The following is a 26472-nucleotide window of genomic DNA, read 5'->3' as shown; positions in this document are numbered from 1 at the left end:
TCAGCTCACAAAACCGCTAGTGTATTGCGGATCTGCTAGCGGTTTTGGTGTGCACTGGGCCTGAGAGGGGTATGGAGGCTACCATTTCACACTAGCACGCTGCTTCACCTGTGTTATGCTTCACCCCCCCACATTCTTGCAACAAGGGCCATGCAAGACTATGGAGACTTGCACACTTGACGTGGTGGGCCAAAAGTAGGAGAGTTGACGCATTCCCGATGCAAAGTCTGTAGCGTGTCACTGGATGATCTGTGCCAACCACATGAATTATGCAGCAATGCAAGTCAATGGGCGATGCAGCAAGTGTGAACGGCAGGAGTGCTATGCAACGCGGCGCAGACCATCGGAAATCCCTGTGACATACTTCCTGCAGGGAGTACATCACTGAGCGGGTACGGAGCTATGCATATGACCCCATGCCTCGGCTGCAGGGTCACATGACGGCTGGTTCCTGCAGTACATTGCGGTGCTTGCACCACTAATCATAGTTGTGAAACCTGCCTCAAATCGGGCCTGCACTTGGTGGCACCGGTTTTCAACCAATTCAATAATAATTGTCGATCGGCCTCCAAAGTTGCCTGATACATGGGCAACTTTAGTGTATGGTATGGTGTACAATAAAAAAAAGTGCTTCATTCTTACAATAATTATGTATAAATGATTTAGTCAGTGCTTTCTCATTGTAAAATCTTTCCTCCCCTGCTTTACATTCTGACATGTATCACATGGTGACATCTTTACTACTGGCAGGTAATGTCACTGGAGGTAGCTGCTGCTTGCTTTTTTGGCAGTTGGAAACAGCTGTAAACCGCTATTTCCCACAATGCAACAAGGTTCACAGACAGGAAACTGCCAGGACCATGGTCCTCACAGTTTCCTGTGGCAGGGGTTTCACCACAATATCAGCCATACAGAGCCCCCTGATGATCCGTTTGTGAAAAGGAAAAGATTTCTCATGGGAAAGGGGGTAGCAGATACTGATTGGGATAAAGTTCAATTCTTGGTCACAGTTTCTCTTTAACCAGCATGGTGGTGTAGTGGTTCGCACTCTTGCCTCGCCTTGCAGTGCTGGGTTCCTGGTTTGAATCCCAGCTAGGGTACCATCTGCACAGAGTTTGTATGCTTTCCACGTGTCTGCATGGGTTTCCTCTGGGCACTCTGGTTTTCTCCCACATCCCAAAGTTTAAGTGAATGGGAACCTGTTAAAAATGAAACAGATACTTACCCAGGAGAGGGAAGGCTCTGGGTCCTCCAGAGCCCTTACCACTCCTCTCATGGATCCCTCATTCCAGCGCTGGCTCCCTGATAGCAGTATACAACCAATTGGTGAAGTACTGCTCTCTGCCACCAAAGGAGGCTTTGGTAGCCCTTCACTGCGCCTGCGCTCTCTCTCCTACGCATGTGCAGTATGGAGCCGCCCATCTTCGGGAGCACTTGGGCTTCCGAAGCCAGTGCTTAACAGAGGGGACTGTGAGAGGAGCGGGGAAGGTCTGTAGGGTGGAGTTTGCGTGTGCACATGCGCAGTAAAGTGCGTGTGAGCACCGTACACAGAGCTAGCTTGTGTAACGCTGACACTGGGACAGTGTCACTCTGCTCGCGCTGGAGAATCAGAGCAGGGAGCAGCTCATCATTGGGAGCGCAGTTCAGAGGGGTGGGGAAGACAAGGAGAGTACGTCACAGAGGAGAGGCAGACCCTCGGAACTAAGTTCTGCTTCTTCCTTGTCATAGCTTATTTGACCGAAATGGTCAAACATTTTCAGCAGCGATTTCAGGTGCAGGGGTGCTGCTAGAGGAATGGCATGGGGTCACTATTTTATAGGTCCCTTAAAAGGTAAAAAAACAAACAAAAACAAAAAAAAAAAACTTTTTTTTTGTATATATTCTCATGAGCTTTAAATGGCTTCCCCCTAGACTACGATACATACACTAAACAAGACTATGGTAGGGATTAGATTGTGAGCCCCTCTGAGGGACAGTTAAGTGACAAGACCATAAACTCTGTACAGCGTTACGGAAGTTGCCAGCGCTATATAAATAATAATAACAATAATAAAAAGGTGGCCATACACTTCTAGATTTCCATACAATGTTCCGAAACGGCCGATTCCTTTCTTATCATACACTGCACATCAATTTCCAATAGATTCCAGCTGGGAATCTATTGTAAATTGATCGAACACCAGTTGCACTGGTCCACTGCAGTGGAAAAATTGATGGATCTGACATTTTCGGGAATCAATTCCCATCAGATGAATTGCATCTGCAAGGAATCGAATGGGAAAATCTATTAGTGTTCGGGCACCTTTGCTTAGGCTTCTTTCAAATCAGGAAACACGCAGGAACCGTTCTCCTGCACGGCTTTAAATAGCCGCAATCAGCGGCTGTGGTTATAGATCACGCAATGGGAAACCATCGGCTCCGATTAAAAGCTCCCGGTGCCACCAAAATGAAGTGTCGGATGTGAAAGCTAAACTGAAAGTCTATAGACTCATTTTATCTTGCTTAACGCAAAGTTTTGAAATTCAAAACGCAGGAAATGAGCTCTGATGTGAAAGAGCCCTCAGTGTCCTGGAGTTGCTTGTTGTCTCTCCCCTTCCTGTTGTAAAATCACACCTACGCAGTTCAGAATCCCTCTGCACCTCTGAGGCTGCAAATTTCTAGATAAATAACAAACAAAAAAACGCAAAGGTTTTCGGAAGAAGGTTTCTAATGTATATTTTTGATAACTTTTGATAGCTTTTCTGTGACACTCTTGTTGGGCTTGAAAAGTACGGCAATAACGTTACGCTCATCCTTCTGTAAAGTTATACGTCACGCAGGTTTCTTAGTTGCAGCTGCCTTTCTATTTTCGGGCTCTCTCTCGGACCGCACCCCTCCAGGGCTGGCCTGTGACAGGCAGCTGACAGAGGGTCAGCTGCTCACGAGGTCTAATCACTGTAGTCACATGACACCGGATAGTCGTAGCTGGCGGCCACATGCAGCATTCTTCTGAACATCTCAGCAGACGGTTCCAGGAGTGCCTCCGGGCTACACTCACTGCAGAGATCATGCTGAAAACTGACAAGGGTGGTGTAAAGAGGCCCTGTCGTGACATTTAGGGGAATGCAGTAAATTGTTCAGGATATTGAACTTTTATGGTAACTTTCCTGGTTTCCGCTACAGAAGCACTTCCTATATCTATATATTGCTGTCTGTTGGTATGTAACCTTACCCTCCCAGTGAGGTTATAGGTAATTTTCTACTGGCTTTAGAACGGTCAGTAAATGAACATTCCAAAAGAGATCACCTGGCGGGACTAAAGATATCACCACCTCTGATAGTTTTCAGAATGTAAATCAGGGGGAGGAAAGATTTTACAACGGGCAAGCACTGACTAAATAAATTATCAATCAATAGTGTAAAGAAAATATATTTATGTTATTTTCACTGAAGTACCTCTTTACAGAGGAACAAGAGTAAATATTTAATTTAAGGGTGAGAGGCCTTAAAAGGGACCCTGAGCTCTCCGATGTCGCTGAATAACAGAGCCGCCAGCGGGACCGGGGGAGGAGCCAGGAGGCCACCAGGGGACCTTCCAGGCTACAGTGGGCTGGAGGAAGCCCTGGTAAGTCCATATTGTGATTTTATCAAGAGCTCAGGCTCCCGAGCCACTGGTCTGTGGCCCACGGCTGGTCCGTGGGACGTTTGCAGTTGGGCCGCGGGACTGTCCTCTTGCAAGCCCAAACGATCCCCCCCTCCCCCCCCCCGCGGACGCCACTGCTGTTATCTTAGACGGCGCCTGCTTCCTCTATATACCCCTCTCCTGCCCGTGTAACTGATTCACAGCAGCGCGCCCTGCGGCTATACTGGGACACTACCTGCTCATACTAGGGCGCTATACTGGGGCACTGTGCTACCTATACTGGGCACTATACTAGCTATACTGGGGCACTACCTACCCATACTGGGCACTATACTAGCTATACTGGAGCACTACCTACCCATACTGGGCACTATACTAGCTATACTGGGGCACTACCTACCTATACTGGGCACTATACTAGCTATACTGGGGCACTACCTACCCATACTGGGCACTATACTAGCTATACTGAGGCACTACCTACCCATACTGGGCACTATACTAGCTATACTGAGGCACTACCTACCCATACTGGGCACTATACTACCCATACTGGGCACTATACTACCCATACTGGGCACTATACTAGCTACACTGGGCACTATACGAGGTATACTGGGGCACTATACTAGCTATACTGGGGCACTATACTAGCTATACTGGGGCACTATACTAGCTATACTGGGCACTATACTAGCTATACTGGGCACTATACTAGCTATACTGGGGCACTACCTACCCATACTGGGCACTATACTAGTTATACTGGGGCACTACCTACCTATACTGGGCACTATACTAGCTATACTGGGCACTATACTAGCTATACTGAGGCACTACCTACCCATACTGGGCACTATACTAGCTATACTGGGACACTGTACTACCTATACTGGGCACTATACTAGCTATACTGGGGCACTATACTAGCTATACTGGGGCACTATACTAGCTATACTGGGGCACTGTACTAGCCATACTGGGCACTATACAAGCTATACTGGGCACTATACTAGCTATACTGGGCACTATACAAGCTATACTGGGCACTATACAAGCTATACTGGACACTATACAAGCTATACTGGACACTATACAAGCTATACTGGGCACTATACTAGCTATACTGGGCACTATACTAGCTATACTGGGCACTATACTAGCTATACTGGGCACTATACAAGCTATACTTGGCACTATACAAGCTATACTGGGCACTATACTAGCTATACTGGGCACTATACAAGCTATACTGGGCACTATACAAGCTATACTGGGCACTACACAAGCTATACTGGGCACTATACAAGCTATAATGGGCACTATACAAGCTATACTGGGCACTATACAAGCTATACTGGGCACTATACAAGCTATACTGGGCACTATACAAGCTATACTGGGCACTATACTAGCTATACTGGGGCACTACCTACCCATACCGGGCACTATACAAGCTATACTGGGCACTATACTAGCTGTACTGGGGCACTATACTAGCTATACTGGGCACTATACTAGCTATACTGGGGCACTACCTACCTATACTGGGCACTATACTAGCCATACTGGGCACTATACTAGCTATACTGGGGCACTACCTACCCATACTGGGCACTATACTAGCTATACTGGGGTAACTATACTAGCCATACTGGGGCAACTATGCTAGCTATGCCGCCACACACCAGCCCTCCCCCCTCCCCCCGTAACCTGCTGCACATGACACTGTCCACTAGGACGCACCGCCGCCCCCGCACCATGGTGGATTTGCCAATTGAGGGGACAGAGTTTCAGACCACTGATGATTATGGGCTTGTGGCTATGGCAGGATAGCCAGGCAATTCGTATGGTTTTAAAATAAATAAATGCGGTAGTCTCCATAGCCCTCTCATTTCAGGCATACTTTAAGAAAAATGTTTGCAATTATAATTGAACATTGACAGCTCAATCACAGCATGCTACACCTGTTGTGGTACATCTCTCAGCAATGTGTTTCTAAGTGGTGTGTTGGCAGGTAATATGTCGCACAGCAACATGCTGCTAATTTATGCACCACAGTCCTGTCCAGTTCAAAAGGAGCTGCGAACATTTTGAGATAAGAGAGGGACACTTTACTTTCTAACTACCGCATCACGCCGATTGGCGTCAAGTCCTGGGACAGGGAATAGCAGGAGATCGCTCTCTGACGTGCGTGCATCTCCACTTGAATGAGTTAGCTCGGATCTGCCATCAGTCTCCCAGCGGCAATCACCACTAGGAGACTGTTAGACGGCCGTCTATTTACATTGTACAGCGCTGCAATCTATGCCAGCGCTGTACTCGGTTGTGTCACTCGGCTATCCCCCTGGGAGACACAGGAGCGATCGGCTCTCATAGGCTGATGCCTATGACAGCCAATCACGGTGATTGACTGGCGGGGGGAAGGAGGGATAAAAAAAAAATACAACAAATAGGTGTATTTATAAAAAAATACAAATAAATATAGAAATAAACAAACATTTTAGGGGAGGGGGGGGGGGGGGGAATCAGGGAAGAAAGCTCTGTTGGTGGGCAGAAAAGGGGGGGGGGGGGGGAAATCACTTATGTGTTGACTTTTATAGCTCTGCAGTGAGCACTTAAAGCTGTAGAGCGCTAATTTGTAAAGAATAGTCTGGTCACTGGGGGGAGAGGGATAAAGCCTGTGGTCCTCAAGAGGTTAAGACACACCTCTGCCACACCACTAGCCACGCCCCCACTGCACCCCTCACCATGCATATCACTAAAGAATTCAGAAGCAATTAATACTAGAAAGACAAAAGAGACCAGGAGCCCCAATAGTGCAATATGTCGATTCGGCAAATGTGGTGGTAAATTTGATGTGGTAATATACTCACAAAGGTGGGTTTCCACTGGTAACCACTAGGGATGGTCACAGATATGCAAATTCTTCCGAGTTGATGCAAATTTTTATGCAAATGTATGCAGTTTGAAAATGGACCAATCAATTTAAATCCAGGTTTAAATTAATTGGTCCTTTTTAAAGCTGCATATATTTGCATACATATTTGCATAGTTTCAGAAGAATGTGCATCTCATTGATCATCCCTGGTAACCACTGTGATGGCAGGAGGGGACATCCCACCCCACTCGTGTTAAAAATGTCACTCTCTGTAGATATGAAGAAATGTTGTAGCCCCCCTCCACCAGGGGTGGACACTCGTGAAGAATAGTTGTTAAAACAGAGGCACCAGGCGGAGGGTTAAATAGTTTAAAATTATTAAAAAAAGGGAGGTAGTGGTGAACTTAACTTCCACTAACGGACTCAAAAGTTGATTTAAACTGAAAAATCACTTTACTCAAGAAAAATTTGATATATAGCAATACATTTTACTGGCAAAATTCCGCTCAATCAGGCAGTATTGGGAGTGTAACAAAAGTCCAGCCTGATATGAGTGCCTCCATGACACGGACATTCTGCCCCTTTGGGAAGGAGGGGGACGGGTGTCTGAAAGGTTTTAGGGTTGGGCATCAGGAAGGGGGGGGGGTGTAGGCTTAAGCATCAGAAAAGGGGGTTTTATGGTTAGGCGTCAGGAAAGCAGATTTTAGGGTTAGGCATCAGGAAGGAGGGTTTTAGGGTTCGGCATCAGGAAGGGGGGGGGGGGGGAGTTAGGGTTAGGAGTCAGGAAGGGGGGGGGGGGTTTGAAGGTTAGGCATCAGGATGGGCGGTTTTAGGGTTAGGCATCAGAAAGGAGGGTTTTTGGGTTAGGCTTCAGGAAGGGGGGGGTTTAGGGTTAGGCATCAGGAAGGGGGGGGGGGGGTTAGGGTTAGGCATCAGGGAGGGGGGGTTTGAAGGTTAGGCATCAGGAAGGGGGGGTTTTCGGGTCATTTTAACCAAAATGTTATGCATTTCATAAGGAGTTAAATTCTCGGAGCTGCAATGAATCTCCAGGTCGACTGGGGGGGGGGGGGGGGGGGGGTTCACTTCAACATAAGATTACGATTGTTGCTGGATCTAACAACCTTAAAGTTTGGAGTATCCAGTAGTTATTAATTCACCCAATTTTTTTAATTTCTTTTTTATGACCAACAATCCAACAACCAGATCGGGCTCCCAGTTTTCCTGTGTTATTTTGTCTTTTCTAGCATGGAGGTTGTGAGCCTTGAGAACATTGAGCACAAGTCCAAGGATACTCTGCTCTAGGCTCAATGAGTCTAAAGGCAACCACACTCCTCAAAGAGCCATGTTGGCATTCCTACTGGGCTGGGATTAAACCGTTTGTGATTGTCTCTTACAGGTACAGCCTCTATGTTGAAGAGGAACTCAAAAAACAGCTAGAGTCAAACCAAAGACTTTCACCAACACGTTTATTTACCGGCACTGCTAAAATGACAAATAAGACGCAAAGCCTCCTCAAAATAGACCCGGACTCTAAGAATGTCACCACACATTCGAAAGCACAGACTGCTAAGCCAGCAAATGTTCCAACGCAACCACCACACAAGGTCACCAAGCGGCCTGCGCCTCCTAATACAGCTGCCAAGGTGAAAATCACAATCCCAGTCAAGAGACTAACGGGGAACGTCACCATAGCTTCACGCTCCTTACTGAACATGACCAAGGTGACCGTGAGAACCACCACTTTCGTGTACATCAACTATCTGGGGGACAAGTACGCGAGGGATGACACACATGTCAATTCTGTAAGTTTAAGATGATGTGGTTTAATAGGTCTTCTTGGGTAGATAGGTTGTTAGTGACAGAGTATAAGTAGCGCTAAAGTGAGAGGGATATGGAGGCGGCCATATTTATATCATTTTAACCACTTGAGGTCCGTAGGCTTACACCCCCAAGTGACCAGGCTATTTTTTATAATTTAGGCCACTGTAGTAAGGGCTCGCCACAGGGCCGTACACCTCAGCACACAAGCGATTTCCCCCCCCCCCCCATTCTGCCCACCAACAGAGCTTTCTGTTAGTGGGCTCTGATCGCTGCAGGGATGTTTGTTTGTTTATTTTTTAATAAATTTACTTTTAATTATTCCTAGCCCTCCCTCCCCCTGCCAGCAAATCACCGCGATCGGCTGTCATAGACATGAGCTTATGACAGCCGATCACTCCTGATGCTCTGTAGCGGACAGCCGAGTGACACGGCTGTCCCCAGTACAGCGCTGCCATAGATCACAGCACTGTACATTGTTAGACGGTGAAACCACCAGAGCCGGGACAAGGTAAACCAGCACCCAAGGCTGAGACACCAAAGTGCGCCCCTCCATCCCTGCCACCCCAGCCGTCACACACTGATTGCTATTAGACTAAGAGGCGCCACAGGGCCCACAACCTCCCCAACACCTTAATATTTAGTTATCTGGCTTGCAGTCACTGCCATGTATCCCCTTTTCTTATTTCTTTCTGCTTCAAACACAATTAGGAATGACAGCCGAATGAATTCTGCGCCCCCTCCTACACTGTGCCCTGAGGCTGTAGCCTCTCCAGCCTATGCCTCGGCCCGGCCCTGGAAACCACCATCTATTTTCAGTCTCCTAGCGGTGATCGACGCTAGGAGACTAATAACAGAGTGGAGCGTGCAATCCCCTGCAAAACCCCGCCCCAGGGCTTCACGCCAATTGGCGTGGAGCGGTCGGCAAGCGTATAAACAATACCTTTATAAAAACGTGAAGATATCAAAAACTATTAAAGATAGATTGAGGATCTTTGCAGAACAAAAAAGAAAGTGTTACCCGACCACACCAGTTACACATCTGTGCACTGTTGTATGGGGCTGGGCGATGTTATGGTCTGGGGGAAAACAAAAAAAAAGTGCCAATATCTTCACAAACTAAAGCAGCACAAATCTTAAATGTTTGCAGCACAAATGGGCACAGACGTAGCACTAACCAAACATGATGGAAGTTTTATTTGTGCGGATTGTAGGGGTGGCAGCTTTACCGAGGTAAACCTTGTGCACGTGCCAGTGCAAAGTTGGCAGAGGCACCCGGTCGGGCAATCTCTGGAAAGAATCTAGTGTGAGCGCTTTAACTCAGATCCATAGCGAAAAGACCCGGAGTGCTAGATCATCACGTCCGCCGAGACCTGCATCATGATGCTTCATGCTGCCCCCCTCCCCCCATGTTCTTTGCACCACTGAACTGTCGCCCACGGGTTCATGTCCTGATCTGTACAGGTGTGATCCTTGTACACATGTAACCTTAAAGTGGGATTGGCACCCTAACATTCAAATTTTAACAGCAACTGGTCTGAGTGTATTTAGTGATACAGATGCTAATCCTGCATTCAAAACTTTCAAAGCTTTTTCTGCAGTTATGGTTTGGAGTTATCACATACCTAAGGAGCATTGCAAACAGTTGCATGCTGGGGGGCTTTTTATCTACAATATATTCCTCTTCTTCCCTTTAGTTCCCCCTCCTTCTAATGACATAAGACAGTGTACTTCCTAGTATAGACCTCAGTGGGAGTGTCTGAAGACTCTGGGAGGAGGGCGGGTAACAAATACACAATTAGCAAGAAAAAAAAAATGTGAAAGTGGAAATGTCAGGAGGTCAAAGGTAACAAAGATGGAAACTGCCTAGAATAGGATTCTCTGCTTTTCCTTTATAAAGTTCACAGGAATCATAACGTGGACAGTGTCAAACATCTGTTATGTAAGTAGAACTAGTATTTATCTACTTATGTGTTTTTTTTTTACTTCTAGGTTAGCATTAAAATTGGGCCGAACGGTTCGCCTGCGAACGGTTCCATGCGAACTTCCGTGGTTCGCGTTCGCGTCCCGCAGGCGAACCTTTGTGGAAGTTCGGTTCGCCCCATAATGCACCATGGAGGGTCAACTTTGATCCTCTACATCACAGTCAGCAGGCCCAGTGTAGCCAATTAGGCTACACTAGCCCCTGGAGCCACTCCCCCCTACTAAAAGGCAGGCAGCGGCGACCATTACGGTCACTCGTGTGCCTGCATTAGTGAGAGTAGGGCGAGCTGCTGCAGACTGTCTCTCATAGGGGAAGATTAGTTAGGCTTAGCTTGTCCCTGGCTGCATACCTGTTCTGTGAACCCACCACTGCATACCTGTACTGTGAACCCAGCACTGCATACCTGTACTGTGAACCCAGCACTGCATACCTGTTCTGTGAACCCACCACTGCATACCTGTACAGTGAACCCACCACTGCATACCTGTTCAGTGAACCCACCACTGCATACCTGTTCAGTGAACCCGCCACTGCATACCTGTTCAGTGAACCCGCCACTGCATACCTGTTCTGTGAACCCACCACTGCATACCTGTTCAGTGAACCCACCACTGCATACCTGTTCTGTGAACCCACCACTGCATACCTGTTCTGTGAACCCACCACTGTATACCTGTTCTGTGAACCCACCACTGCATACCTGTTCTGTGAACCCACCACTGCATACCTGTTCTGTGAACCCACCACTGCATACCTGTTCTGTAAACCCACCACTGCATACCTGTACTGTGAACCCACCACTGCATACCTGTACTGTGAACCCACCACTGCATACCTGTTCTGTGAACCCACCACTGCATACCTGTTCAGTGAACCTGCCACTGCATACCTGTACTGTTCAGTGAACCCGCCACTGTATACCTGTTCTGTTCAGTGAACCCGCCACTGCATACCTGTTCTGTTCAGTGAACCCGCCACTGCATACCTGTTCTGTTCAGTGAACCCGCCACTGCATACCTGTTCTGTTCAGTGAACCCGCCACTGTATACCTGTTCTGTTCAGTGAACCCGCCACTGCATACCTGTTCTGTTCAGTGAACAGTTTGGTGTGTCAGTGTGAAGCAGTACCTTAATTACACTACCTGATTGATGTATACAAATGCAAGATGTTTTAAAGCACTTTAGGCCTGTCATTTAGCATTCAATATGATTTCTGCCCGTAAAACGCTGCTTTGCGTCAAATCCAGATTTTTCCCGGGGACTTTTGGCGTGTATCCCACTCCACCATGCCCCCCTCCAGGTGTTAGACCCCTTGAAACATCTTTTCCATCACTTTTGTGGCCAGCATAATTTATTTTTTTTCAAAGTTTGCATCCCCATTGAAGTCTATTGCGGTTCGCGAACTTTAACGCCAACTGAACCTTCCGCGGAAGTTCGCGAACCCGGTTCGCGAACCTAAAATCGGAAGTTCGGCCCAACTCTAGTTAGCATGGGTGTCACTTGTTCTTTAAAGTACACCCGAGATGAGAATAAAATATTTGATACTTACTGGGGTTTTCTCCAGCACCATAAGCACCTCTGAGTGCCTCCGTTCTCTGGCTGTTGGTCCCGGTAACTGGCTCAGCCGTGCCAATCGGGCTCTTCTGTGCATGCTTGTAGGGGCAAGTGCCTGCGCAGAAGATCTCGACTGACACGGCTGAGCATGATTACCCGGACTAATAGCCGGAGAGCGGAGGCACTCCAGAGGACGGCGAGTGACTCAGTTGTGCTTATGGGGCTGGAGGAAGCCCCAAGTAAGTATCAAATCTTCCTTCATTCTCCTCTCAGGTACACTTTAACTATTTAACCTCCCTGGCGTTCTATTAAGATCGCCAGGGCGGCTGCGGGAGGGTTTTTTTTTTAATTAAAAAAAAACAAAAAAACTATTACATGGTTCAGTTGGCTGCATGAAAGCCCACTAGAGGGCGCTCCCGATGCGTACTTCTGATCAGAAGTAACAAGGAAGGCTGCAATGAGCGGCCTTCCTTGTTCCGCTTTCCTCGTCGCCATGGCGACGAGCGGAGTGACGTCATGGACGTCAGCCGCCTCCGATCCAGCCCTTAGCGCTGGCCGGAACTGTTTGTTCCAGCTGCGCCGGGCTCGGGCGGCTGGGGGGACCCTCTTTCGCCGCTGCACGCGGCGGATCGCCGCGCTGCGGCGGCGATCAGGTAGCACACGCGGCTGGCAAAGTGCAGGCTGCGTGTGCACCTTTTTATTTGAACAAAATCGGCCCAGCAGGGCCTGAGCGGCACCCTCCGGCGGTAATGGACGAGTTGTGCTCGTCCAGAGCGCTAAGGAGGTTAAAGACCGCCCCACGCCAATGGGCGTCAAGTCCTGGGGCTGCATTTTGCAGGAGATGTACGCGCAGGCTGCACGCGCATCTCCTGCTCGGGGGGGGGCGGAGCTCTGCCCCCTCTTCAGTCTCCAAGTGGCAATCGCAGCTCGGGAGACTGTTAGATGGCGTGATTGCTGTCTATTTACATGTACAGCGCAGCGATCGGCAGCACCACTGTACTGGGGACCGCCATGTGACACGGCTGTCCCCTCCTGAGACTGGGGAGTGATTGGCTGTCATAGGCTGAAGCTTATGACAGCTGATCACCCTGATTGGCTGGCGGGGGGAGGGAGCAGGGGAGCCCAAGTGTAAAAAAAAAAAAAAAAAAAAAAATTTTTACAAAAATAAAAAAATAAATATTATATATATTATTTATAATATATATATATATATATATATATATATATATATATATATATATATATATATATATATATATATATATATATATATATATATATTATATAAACCATAACGGTTATTATATATTTTATTATAATATATAATATATATTATATTATACCATAACGGTAGACAACACCCCAATAACCTCAACCACTAAGGCCCGCTGCTTGGGGGTTATACTTGACTCAGAGCTCTCCTTTAAACCTCACATTGCCTCATTAACCACCACCTGCTATTTCCAGCTCAAAAATATATTCCGTATCCGTCCCTTCCTCACACAAGAGGCCACCAAAATGCTTGTTCATGCCTTAATCATCTCCCGCCTAGACTACTGCAACACCCTGCTCTGTGGCCTACCAAAAAACAGGCTAGCTCCTCTCCAATCCCTTCTAAATGCAGCGGCCCGCCTCATTCACCTTTCCACACGCTCTTCTGATGCAGCCCCACTGTGCCATTCTCTCCACTGGTTACCCATTACCCAGAGGATCCAGTTCAAACTCCTGACTCTAACATACAAAGCCCTCCACGAGTTGTCTCCTCCATACATCTCCTCACTAATCTCAAGATATTGTCCCTCCCGCAACCTTCGCTCCTCCCAAGAAATTCTCCTGACCTCTAAGCTGATCACCTCCTCTCATGCTCGCATCCAGGACTTTACACGAGCATCAGCCCTTATCTGGAACTCTCTTCCACAGCCTGTACGTCATGCTCCAAACCTGGACATCTTCAAACGCACTCTTAAAACACACCTTTTCAGACAAGCTTATAACATTCTATAGCCCTTTATTTACTTATTTGTCACAATGTAATCAGAGGCAAAGAATCACTGCCTCATCCATCCTCCACCCACTTACCTAGTGTGTCCCCCACTACCCATTAGATTGTAAGCTCGCAAGGGCAGGGTCATCCTCCTAATGTTTACTGTTTTTGTAACAATATTTGTGCTGCTTGGAACTCTGCTGTATATTTGTTAGTTGTATCTATGTTCCCCTTGTCGTCTTATTGTGCTTTGTAAAGCGCTGCGGAATATGTTGGCGCTATATAAATAAAAAATAATAATAATAATAATAATAATAATAAATATATATATATATATATATATATATATATATATATATTATTATTATTATAAACAAAAAAGAAAAAAAAAAAAGGTGGAATCACTTGTGTGCTGTGTTGTGCGGCCCTGCAGGTTGTCCTTAAAGCTGCAGTGGCAAATTAACAATAAAAACGCCTGGTCTTTAGGGGGGTTTAACACTGTGGTCCTCAAGTGGTTAAAAAGACATCGGAGGTGAAAATAAACTGATGATAAAAACAATTCTATTAATCCTCCTACACCTAAAAATAACTTTATTTTAGATATGCCACGTTTTTATTTTATATTTAAATCTAGTTTAAGTTTTTACAGTTTTATTGTCTCTGCTCCAAATGACACCTTCATTGAAGCATGCCAGAGCTCAAATCTATGAATTATTGACCCTTTTTATCTCTGTCCTGCACTAACCAACCATTTACTGACAGGAAAGTGTTTTATGGCTGTAATTACTTATCAGTGAGGGTTATGTTACAGTCTGACCCAGTCCAACCCAGGCAAAAACTGTCACTTGCATACCTGATGTTTAACTCTTTCAGGCAGATGAAGAAAAAAGTAACACAGAATAGTTATGTGCGCTAGGCACTGTACATACACAAGTCTATCTCATCATGTGACATGTCACCTCGGTTGTCCTTTAAGCCTAAAAAAATTACTAAAAAAAAAAAGTTACAAAGTTTGTACAGTAACTAAAACAGCTTTATGAACATTTTCACGCCCCAAGTGCAGGGCTGTCTGTTTGCATTGCCATTCCCTTAGGCAAATGGACCGCTTAAATTGTCACTTCGGATACATACTTGTCCCAAACACAAAAGGAGAGAGTCACTGATCTGGAAAGTTCAAGAGCTCTTTGTGTTCTCCGCATGCAAAGCATACAAAAACTACGAAGAGTGACAGCGAGGTCTGGAAATTCCCAAACCCCCAGTTATCACATAGATCACATTCTGTAGTATGACCGCTTCTGCAATGACCTGCGGAGAGGTGGGGCTAGCCGGTGACATCAGCAGTGGCAGGAAGAGGAGACGGAGGCTGGGGTGTCACCGCGGCGATCTGGGTTTATTGTCGTGGGAGAAAGATAAAGCCTAGAGATAGCCTGTAAAATAAATACAATTGTACTCCGCTGATAAATAAAAAGTGCATTAGCAGCATACCTGTTGTCTGTTGAATCAGATAAAGAGGGATTTTGTTTGCACAAAACACAAAGTGCATTCAGGAAAGGAACGCAAAGCATTTAAAGGAAAATCCCACGCAGTGTCATTCAATAAAGTACAATATTTGTAAATTGGTGCTTGCTAATAATTATATATCCTTCAAATATTTACTGATATAAACATTTTATGGCTATGGTGGTGGGTGGGGGGAGATGGCGTGGAGAATGGCGGAACGGCTTCCAGAGGAGTGGAGCAATGCATTCAACCCAGAAGGTCCGGTGCCCCCGTTCTTTGTATGATGCATTGGGGCGGCTATACACATGCTAGATTCTCTGCAGACCAACTCGCTCGGTCCACCGGAGCTGGCCGTAAGACTAGCTATACACTAAGGCTACTTACACACTAAGACGTGCGTTTTAGGGGACGTTATGGTTGCATAACGTGCCCCTAACGCAACGCCTGGTGCTCTTAGATGTGGCATTGTGCAGCTCACTCTGGCGTCCGTGATGCTGCGATGCGTACTCTTGGACGCAACCGCACAGAGCGGCGCTCCAGGAAGTAAACACTGCACGTCACACCGTGCAGTGAATATTAGCCATGTGGCTGGCCGAGGAGGAGGAGGGAAGACCTCCTCCAACACTACTGAGCATGTGCGCACAGTCTAACGTGGCTTAGCATAACGCCATAGCATGCAGCCCATTCAACTGACGTCCTGTGTTACAATGTAACGCAACGTGGGCACTGTGAACAGCCCATTGATTTTTCATTGCTGTGCGGTGGGCTGCGTTACAGGCTGCACTAAAGTGCGCCTGTAACGTCTCACTGTGAAAGCAGCCTAAAGGTCCCAACAAAATAAAATACTCTAAAATTGTTAAAAATGCTAAGGAGGCAGTGGTGGACTTACCTCCCTGAAGCAAACATGAAACTGTCAATTTTCAAAAGTACATAAATGTATTCACATATGTGAAGATATCACCCAGCGCCTCTGTGCAACAGAGGTGCTATGGCTATACTTGTGTCTTCCCCTGCTGAGGGGGTTCTATAACCCCTTCTTCCGATCTACAGAGAGCAACTTCCTGAGTGGGGACAGGTCTAATCTCCCCACCTGCATCTACAGTGGTTGCCTAGAGGGTAACCTTGGTTTGTAAGTATTATTTACTTACACGATCCATCTTACTCCAGTACTTACTGCACTATATTGGGCTCTCGGTGTCCCCTCTTTTTGTATACACTAAAGGTGCTCATACACTTATCAATTTCTCATGTTCGAATACCTGCAGATTCAATCAATCTGCAGAGCATCAAGTCCCCCAAAATGACAGATCGATAGGTTGAGTTTGAAAAAAAAAAAAAAAAAAAAAATCTATTGAAAGTACTGATGGGATAGGACGGAATTATAGATTGCCACAGGAGGTAGAAAGACAATTGATTCCTCTCTGAAGATTCCTATTAACGGTACAATCGCCTGAAATGTCGATCGAGATCAGAAGTGGTTAGTGGTGCTATCAATCAATGCAAATTTCAGGAACAATACTTTTGGTCGGATCAGAGTGCTTATAATCTCCCCCTCCGTTGGTGGGCGAGATTGATCAGATGGTTAATCGTTCAGAAAATTGTTTGTTTATGGTCACCTTCAGAAGTATCGGTTAACAGAGGAACCGACTCCTTCCGCACCCTTCACAATCGATGGAAAAAGTAACTACGGAGGAAAAAAAAAGGGCTGTCATGACGGATTTGGGTGGGTATTTTACTATATTTTACCATATATATATATATATATATATATATATATATATATATATATATATATATATATATATATATATATATATATATATATATATATATATATATATATATATATATATATATATATATATATATATATATATATATATATATATATATCTCAATGGGAACATGACAGTAAACACATACTCTGCTCTTTGTTTCATTTTTCACTGGTCAGTCTTCTTGTTACCAGCTCTGATAAAATCCCTGATTGAGCATTCAGTCTAGCTTTGCCCGGAATGATTATAGCTGAGTCAGTCTCCTGTGATGTCTTTTCAAGCCCAAGCCTGCCCCCTTCTGGCTCTGCATACTGCTATGAGGATACATAGCAGGAAAGCAGAGCCACAAGGGCATAGCAGGCTTGGGCTTGAAAAGACATCACAGAAGACTGACTCAGCTATAAGGATTCCTGATCAAAGCCAGACTGAATGCTCAATTAGGGATTTCAACAGAGCTGGTAACAAGAAGACTGAGCAGTGAAAAATGAAACAAAGAGCAGAGTAGGTGATTACTGTCATGTTCCCATTGATATACATGGTAAAATACAAGGGGTTGCTTCATCTCTGGTTCTCTTTAAGTAAACCACGGCAGCGTGGGACTAACACATGCTTATGCTGCTGGAGGAAACCGCCAGTAAGCATCAATTTTTGCACTTTGTTCAGCTCTGGTAAACTTTAAATACTTACCTGATGACGCCAGATCAGGTAAGTATTTAAAGTGTACCAGAGCTGAATAAAGTGCAAAAATGTATACTTACCCGTGGCTTCCTCCAGCAGCATAAGCATGTGCGAGTCCCATGCCATCCTGCCGCGGTCTGCCGTTCAGCTGCAATCAGCCCTGGTCATAGGCTCAGCCGTGTCAGTCTGGGTCTATAGCGCATGCGCGGGAGGTCTGCGCATGCACAGATGACCCAGACTGGACGCGATTGAGCCATTTACTGCGACTGAACAGCAGATTGCGGGAGGACGGCGCGGGGCTCACATATGCTTATGCTGCTGGAGGAAGCAGCGGGCAAGTATTAATTTTTGCACTTTGTTCAGCTCTGGTACATTTTAATATCTGGCGTCAGGTCACAGGTGATGTTCCACGCCCCTTCTTAGTAACGCAGTCACTGCCATGTTTCCGAAGACCTCCGCCTGCATGCCACGGCCCGCTCCCAGCTTGTCAGCCACCAATAAGGCAACGCGGATGAACGTGGCCAGAGCCTCAGTGGAAATTTAGAAAACAACCTTGCCACAGCCGCAAAATCAGGGGGCGGAACAATCACCTGCCTGGAGGGATAACATCAAAACAAGTACGTATTTAAAGAGACACTGAAGAAAAAAAAATTATGATATTGAATGGTTTGTGTAATACGGATAATTACTTGAACATTAGTAGCAAAGAAAAACTTTCATTCTTATTTTCAGTTATATCGTTTTTTATAACATTGCATCATTCTCTAAAATTTGCAGTTTACACACTACTCAGCATTCTAAATGATTTTACAGAGCATGCCAGTGAACTTTTGACTTGTCCTCTGGAGAGAAAAAGAAAATATGACTGACAGTTGAGATAACAAGCTTCAGAAGACAGAGCTCTCTGCGACTTGTGGAGCCCAATAGCTCTTTTGCATAGATAACAACTGGAGTTTAACTCTTCCTGTACTGGAAACAATATTAGACTTATGTCTCTGCTCCTAATGTTTTATTTCTTAGCTGTACTACACATACACATTTTTTTTTTTAAACATATCATATCATTTTTATTGAGTTTTCTTTAGTGTCTCTTTAACCCTGGCACCTCCCCCATCATTAAGAGAGAGCCTGACATGACAGGCTCTGTATTTTTAGCGGAGGTACTCTTTAAGACTAGCCTCCATTGACAGAGTTTGTGATATCCAATATGGTGTCTTCCATGTTTACAATACAACTAAGGGACTTGTCAGGTTTTCTCGATACAGAAACATGGGAAAGAGAAAGGAATGCTTCTTCCCCTGAAAGTAGAAGAAGGGCCTGATTCACAAAGCGGTGCTAACAGTTAGCACGCTGGTGAAAAGCCCTTTATCATGCCTAAACTCAGTTTAGGCATGATAAGTTTAGGCATGATAAGTTTAGGTGTGATAAGTTTAGGTGTGATAAGTTTAGGCGTGATAAGTTTAAGCACCAACTGGGTTAGCACCGCAGTGCACAGCTGATGATGAAAAAAGTTTTGCGCTCGCAAAGTATGGTGCACTTCGCATAGAGTTTAATGGCGCTGCTTTGCGTGCGATCTAAACTTATCACGCCTAAACTTATCACACCTAAACTGGCTTTTCACCAGCATGGTGCAATGGTTATCACGCCTAAAGTCTTTTAAGCGTGCTAACTGGGTTAGCACCGCTTTGTGAATCAGGCCCGAAGTGTCTGAAGAGTATGGCAGATGTGTGTACGGAGGTCACGTCCGCTTCAAGGAGTTCAATTAGGAACTGAACGCTAGTACATGAAATGTGCAAATCTATGTAGTGCAGGACTGTCCTGTTTCATCTGCTCCAGCCTAGTCCATCAAGCTGAGCAAATAAAACACCACAAGGTAAAAGCAAGTAAATGGACAATGAAAAAAGTCACCTAGAATGACATGAAATAAATCACTTCAAGTCACTTCAAAGTGCAAACACACGCCAGCACTGTGCGAGTCCTTCTGCAACACAAGATTACTAAAATCATGCCTCCCAACTTTGAGAAATAGGGGCACCTAAACCACGCCCCTGCCACACCCTAACCAACCCTCTAGTCACGCATGCCATAAAGATTTTATAAGACATATATGCTATTGTATAATGCAAACCACACTGGTCCTTTCTATCCCTGGGTCATTATACTTCATATTAACATTTAAAAATAAATATTTGTAAAGTTCAAACACTATGGTCAAATGTTAAAAAAATCCTCTCCCTACGACTGAAAATACCAATAACTGACTCCAAAAATGGCCCTGCTGGGAGTGCTTGATGATATAAAAAAAAAACAAGAATAAACTTCTTTTTGCCTTATGTTTTTATGCCAGAAGGGAATTCCTTTTAAATGGACCCTGAGCGCAAGCTGAAAACTGAATAGGCACTTACCTGGGGCTTCCTCCAGCCCCCCTGTAGTCATACTGGCTCCTCTCCAGATCCCGCTTGCAGCTCTGTTAATCAGTAACGTCAGCCTGAAGTCGCCTGTGCATGTCCCTGCCGCGTGCGCTACGCCTCATCACGCCGGCAAGCGCAAGAGTCCTGCACATTCACTGTTCTCCAAGACTGAACCGCACATGAGCAGGACTCTCATGCCGCCCTGCCGGATGACGCATAGCATGCGCGGTAGGGGCACGTACGGGCAACTTCAGGCCGACGTTACTGATTAACGGAGCTTCCAGCGGGATCGGGAGAGGAGCCAGGATGACTACGGGGGGGGGGGGGGAAGCCCTAGGTAAGTGCAAATTCTGTTTTTCGCTTGAGCTCCCTTTCATAAATAAAGGGCTCTATTCATAAAACCTTACCGCAAGTTTTCCGCTCAAAACAGCGGATTTTCCCGTCTATTTAGCAAAGTGGGCATTCATAAAAGCTGTTCTCGCATGAAAATCTACAATCCCCCAGCAGAGCGAGAAATTTCCGCCTTCTCCAGTGTTTTTCTAGATTTATCTAGAAAAAAGTAACAAAATGGCCATTCATGAAGTTTAGAGGAAGCGGTATGTGGACGGGAAATACCGCTTCCTCTGATTTTGCGGATTACATACAAGTGAATGGGACAGACCTCCCAGAGAGAGCAGTGCACGGAGGGACTCTGCCGGCTGAAGTGTTTCCGCGTGCCTTCCGACAGCTTACCGCCAGCTTTCAGCGGGAGATCTCCGCTCTTGCATCGCAGCTGGCAACATTTTTTTGAATGCCCACCCAGAAGTGTAAAATACTGCTGCGGTATTTTCCCTCCAGGAGTTTTTTCGCCACAACTTTTTTATGAATAGAGCCCAAAGTGGTCAAACTCCTCTCCCCCTATTAAGTCAAATTGGATTACTGAAGTTAATAAAGCCCAGCCCACACATAGACTTACTTACAATAGCAGAGGTTGTGCGACCACATTTGACAAGATATGGGCAGGTTGGTTGGACTGCAGAGAGCTGGCTGGAGGCGGTCACTACATTTGTGAACCGGGGGAGCCAGAGGTATAGAGGTCCTCTTACTCTTCTTTCCTCTTCTATTGCACTCTCCACTCATTGTGGGAACTCTTCTCCCAAGGGCAGTACAGGTACCGTGTTGGGACAGACACTCCCAGGAAGACGTTTTATTTCACAAACATATGAGTGAGAAGACACATCCAAGCTGGTCCAGTACCAGGCCCTCGGAAGTATAAGATCAATGGTTCTCTTTCTCTAATTTTTCTACGATGACTCTACCAACATAGGTCTTCTGAGTCGCAAAACATTTTCCACCTTGTGCACTAAAATACTACAGTATATAGCACTCTGTTCAGTAAAAGATACACTTCCAATAGGGGAGTCCCAGGCCTGAAGTGTTGTTAAAGAGGAACTCCAGTGAAAATAATGTAATAAAAAAAAGTGCTTCATTTTTACAAGATTTATAAGGCCCCATTCACACTTAGAAACGCAAAACACCGGCAATTTTTGCCGGCGTTTTGCAGGAGTGATTTTTTAGCGATTTTACACGGAAAAATCACTGAAAACTGCTGCGATTTTGCCGCGTTCGCGTTTAGCACTTCTATAGCATTAAACCGCGATTTCCGGAAAATCGACTGAAAATGGTGCAGGCGACGCATTTGCGTTTCTGGCAGATTTGCGGCGATTAGCGCAAATCGCCCAAGTAAGAACGGGCCCATAGGGTTTCAGTACGCTAGCGTTTGAGCGTTTTGCCGAAATCGCAGCAAAACGTTCTAGTGTGAATGAGCCCTAAATGATTTAGTAAACGTTTGGCAATTGTAAAACCTTTCGGCTCCCTGACTTACATTCTAAGATTTACCCCATGATGGCATTTTTAATGCTGGCCGGTGATGCCAGTGGTAGGAGATGCTGCTTGCTTTTTCGGCAGCTGTAAACAGCTGTTATTTCCCACAATGCAATGAGGTTCACAGATGGTCCTGACATCACACTGTGGGAGGGGTTTCACCACACTATCAGCCATACAGAGCCGCCTGATGATCCGTTTGTGAAAAGGAAAACATTTATCATGGGAAAGGGGGTATCAGCTACTGATTAGGATGAATTTAAATTCTTGGTCACGGTTTCTCTTCAAGTCTATCATGTAAGAGTAATAACTGTGAGTTAATCGCAGCCGTGAGTTTGCCATGCTTCTCATTTAGTACGGGACCGCAGGACTGATGTTTATTCTGCTTTTCATTTTCTGTATGTAAATAGATCAAGGGGACACAAATGTTGCGTGGACCCTAAGAGCTCGTTCACACTGGAGGCGTTTCCATCCTTTTTTCACGCACGTGCGATTTTTAAAATCGCCCCCAAACGCTTGTGCAATGAATGTCTATGAGGAGGTTCATATCAGCGCGGGCCGTGCACTGTTTGTTCAGTAAAGAGGTGTGTGGACCATTTTTGAGGTGATTCCGCCTCAATGGAAGGTATAAGTGAAATGCAAAACGCTCACAAAATCACTTTGTGCATTGATTGCGTTCACGTTTTTATGAATACAAAATCACTTTGTGCATTGATTGCGTTCGCGTTTTTATGAATACATACATTGTAACGGTATATGGCTTGGTGTACACAATAACCAGAAAGCTCCTCTCCCTGTTTCTCTCAAATCATTAGCCTGCAAAAAGCGGGGAAAGTGTATTGCCCACCTTTGCATTCATCTAGCTATGCGGGGTTAGCGTTATCACGCATCAATACCACAGTGAGGAATGATTGCCACATACGTGTGGATCCAGGGGGAGGGGGCATATCAGCCCAGTCCAGCTACATGCACACATTGTACTTTGGGAAAGATCTTTCACGCAATGATTGCTGGTAAATCTATTGGAAATAGGTCTGTGTCTACACAACGCTGACGGTGGCGTCTCTGTTCCATAACTGGTTGAGTAATGACTCGATCTGGTCAGTGAGATGCATTTTTCTAGCTTGCATGCAAATGCAGTGCAAAGTGTATGCAGTTTGGAATTGTGCCAATCAAACGCACTTGCGGTCAACTCTGGATTGGCCCAATTTTGAGCTGCATACAAATTCCATTAACTTTGTTTTTTTTCTGGATTATGTGCAAACAGCATCTCACCAACCATCTCTGCCGATGACTGACTTATCGCCCCTACCTACTCCTCCCCTCTTCACTGAACAGAGCAGGATCCTGAGCCGTGTTCCCACAATGATCATTCCAGGTGATAGTTATTGAAAGCCTGTTTGTATTGCAGACCAGAGACGGGTTAAGGTGAAGGGCGGCCCTGGGCAAGTAACAACTTTGGGTCCACTCCTGATAGCCACCTGGCTTCTTTTTTGGCATGATTTGGTGGGAGCTGGAAATAACTAGGGCCCAATTATACCTTCAGGCCCTAGGGAGCTGCCCAAGTTGCCCTCTGAATGATCCAGCTCTGCTGCAGACCTACATACAAGGCAGCTTACACGTAAACTCGCTGTGATGCAGATGAGAGGAGAGATTAAGGAAACACCAGAGTAAACAAAGTGGTATTTGAACCGCAGCTTGTTAAAATACACTAAATGTTCTGATGATTGGATAAGGATAATTATTTCTTAGAGAAAGTGCCGATAGGCTTCTTGCCCAGAGCAACGCTGGCACGATAAAAAAAAAAAAAAAAAAAGCTTCATGCCACGTACAAGGACCGGTTTCCTCTGGCAAGTACAATGGTTTTTGTTTTGTTTTTTTTAAGACATTTTATTGAACAGTTTCAATATTGCAGAACAAGTTCAGGACAATCTACACAGATAACACAAAAACTTCCATGGCAACCGGCCATCGGTATTGTGTCGCAAGACAGGGGCAGGCCCCCAGTCCATCAGATGTTATTGAGAAGAAAACCCCACTGCTAGGTAGCAGGAAAGAGTGCTAAGTTTGGACCACACTTGAAGAAATTTCTTATTGGCTTTATGTAAGTGTCCTGCGTGGTTCAGATTTCCGAGAACCGCGCAGGGCAGTTATGGCGCCGCATGCATGATCGAGTCGGTTGTGCAGACGGGCTTGTCTGAACTTGCCGCACTAACGGGGTCTACCAGCGGGACCAAGGAGGGGACCCAGAGTCCGCAGAGGGTCCTTGCAGTCTACAGAGGGCTGTAGGAAGCCCCAGGTAAGTTCAGATTTGCTTTTAACTTATTGCCGACTGCTCCACGCCGATTGGCGTGAGCAGTGCATCAGCCCTAGGACCGCTCCAGGCCGATTGGCGTGAACGGCTGGGAATGGGCTCTGCGCTGATACGCGGGCATCTCCGCTTGGAAGGCGGAGCTCCGCTCGGAGACTGTTAGACGGTGAAACAACGAAGTACAGCGCTGCGATCTACAGCAGCGCTGTACTGGAGACAGCCTGTACTGGGGACAGCCGGGGTGTTAAAAAAATAAATAAATAAATGCTCACATTTATTACAAACATTAATACAATAAATATTTGTAAAAAAAAAAAAAAAAAATTGCAAACAACTGGGGAGCGACCAGACTCCACCAACAGAAAGCTCGAGAAAAAAAAAAAAAAAAAGGCTGTATGCAGTGGCCCAATGGCCCAATTAGTAAAACATGGCCTGGTCACTGGGGGGCCGGGGGGGGTCTTTAACCCCGCAGTCCTTAAGTGGTTAATGGGTCTGCTCAGGGTCCATTTCATTATCTGTGCTCTTTTCTCTAGCCACTGTTTCCCCTCCTCTCTTCTTAGCACCCTTCTGTAACTTGGCACCTGGCTGATTGTTAGCTCCAGGCCGGAAATAAAATACGGAACATCGCACTTGTTTTACCACATGTGATAGGCTTTGTGAATTGACATTTATGAGAATTTACCTCACAAGCTTCAGAATTTACGGTACCTCACTAGTCGGTAATTTTAGTTTTCCATGCAATAACAGCTTTTATGATCTGACATTTGACAAAATGTTCAGTAAAATCAGTTGTTTTACCTCATGTGGTAGTGAATGGAGCACAAAGTTTCTACCCTCTTACCACTTAAATGAATCGTCAGAGTTTCACTTACCTGGGGCTTCTACCAGCCCCATGCAGCCATCCTGTGCCCTCGTAGTCTCTCACTGCTGCTGCTCCGGGCCCCTGCCGCCAGCTAGTTTCACATACATTTGTACGCATTAGTGGTGCAACACGTAAATTTGTACGCATTGAACCACTAACGCCTACAAATGTATGTGTTAGTGTGCATGCACCAGCAGGAATGTGTGCAAATGTACGCGTGACAGCCAGCCGACCCGAGGTCGGAAAAAATGAAACTAGCTGGCGGCGGGGGACTGAAGCAACAGTGAGTGACTACGAGGGCACAGGATGGCTGCATGGGGATGGTAAAAGCCCCAGGTAAGTGCAACTTTTTTTTTTTTTTTTTGCCTGACGATTCCTTTAAAGAGAACCTGAACTGAAAATAAAAAGTCAAAATAATATCCTACATGTCCACTGTGATCAATGGAATCCTCTGTCCTCCATTTTAAAAATGGCCGTTACCCCATAACAGCTTCCTGGTCAGCACACTGTTAAACTGGAATATCACCCACTTGAGCCATATGGAAATATGGACATTACCTTGCACATTCAGTTTTAACTGACAGCTGCAGATATATAACTGACAGCAACTGGTATATTTCAAAATGTTGTCAGAACTGGAAGGGATTAATGTAAGAAGAAAATGGTGAGCTTCTGAGAGGAAATGACAGTGAGGTAAGTATGTAATATTCATTTGCAGCTACATCATGTGTTTATTTTAAAATGATTTTTCTCACTTCAGGTTCCCTTTAAAGGAAATCCTGTTTGAGGTCTGGGGCCCACTAGCAGTGTTTGCCAATCAGCTGGCAAAGCACTGAAACATTAGAACCCAATGGGGGTGGTTCCACTTGCAGCGTTGCGATCGCTTTAATGCAGCGCTAATGGAGCAATCACATTCAATGGCTGCAGAGCCAAATCATGACCACTCTGGGAATCATGTTTAAAATTGTGGGATTAAGAAATGGCAAATGCAATTCTGAAATACACTGCCAATGGGCCTCAGAGCACCACCCTTTTATTTTTCACATAGGCCGAATGCGACCCCCCCAATGCTTTTTCACTGGCCGCCAAACACAAAATGTATAACTTATAGATGTGGCCCACTGCACCTTTAAAAATGGGCACCCCGCATATACTGCAGAATAGCAGTGCTGGCACCACCCATCCACATACTGTAGAAGCCAGAGAGCAGTCATTCGCTGGCTTCCAATT

At 45.7% G+C, this 26472-nt stretch overlaps 1 protein-coding gene and 1 long non-coding RNA gene across 5 annotated transcripts in view; one reads left to right on the top strand and one right to left on the bottom strand.

The window, feature by feature from the left end:
* Positions 1-26472, bottom strand: part of LOC137541819 (uncharacterized) — a 743120-nt gene that overhangs the window by 350673 nt on the left and 365975 nt on the right. The window lies entirely within an intron of this gene.
* The window catches only part of LOC137541817 (alpha-N-acetylgalactosaminide alpha-2,6-sialyltransferase 2-like), a 174861-nt gene that overhangs the window by 75440 nt on the left and 72949 nt on the right, over positions 1-26472 (top strand). For both annotated transcript variants that reach the window (XM_068263340.1, XM_068263341.1), the window contains exon 2: positions 7900-8305. In XM_068263340.1, coding sequence (XP_068119441.1) covers positions 7900-8305 — 406 coding nt within the window. The remainder of the gene's footprint in view (positions 1-7899; positions 8306-26472) is intronic.

The sequence above is a fragment of the Hyperolius riggenbachi genome, chromosome 12 (genome assembly GCF_040937935.1).
Source record: "Hyperolius riggenbachi isolate aHypRig1 chromosome 12, aHypRig1.pri, whole genome shotgun sequence".
Lineage (NCBI taxonomy): Eukaryota > Metazoa > Chordata > Amphibia > Anura > Hyperoliidae > Hyperolius > Hyperolius riggenbachi.
The sequence above is the reverse complement of the archived record's forward strand: the minus strand, read 5'-3'. Positions and strand labels throughout refer to the sequence as shown.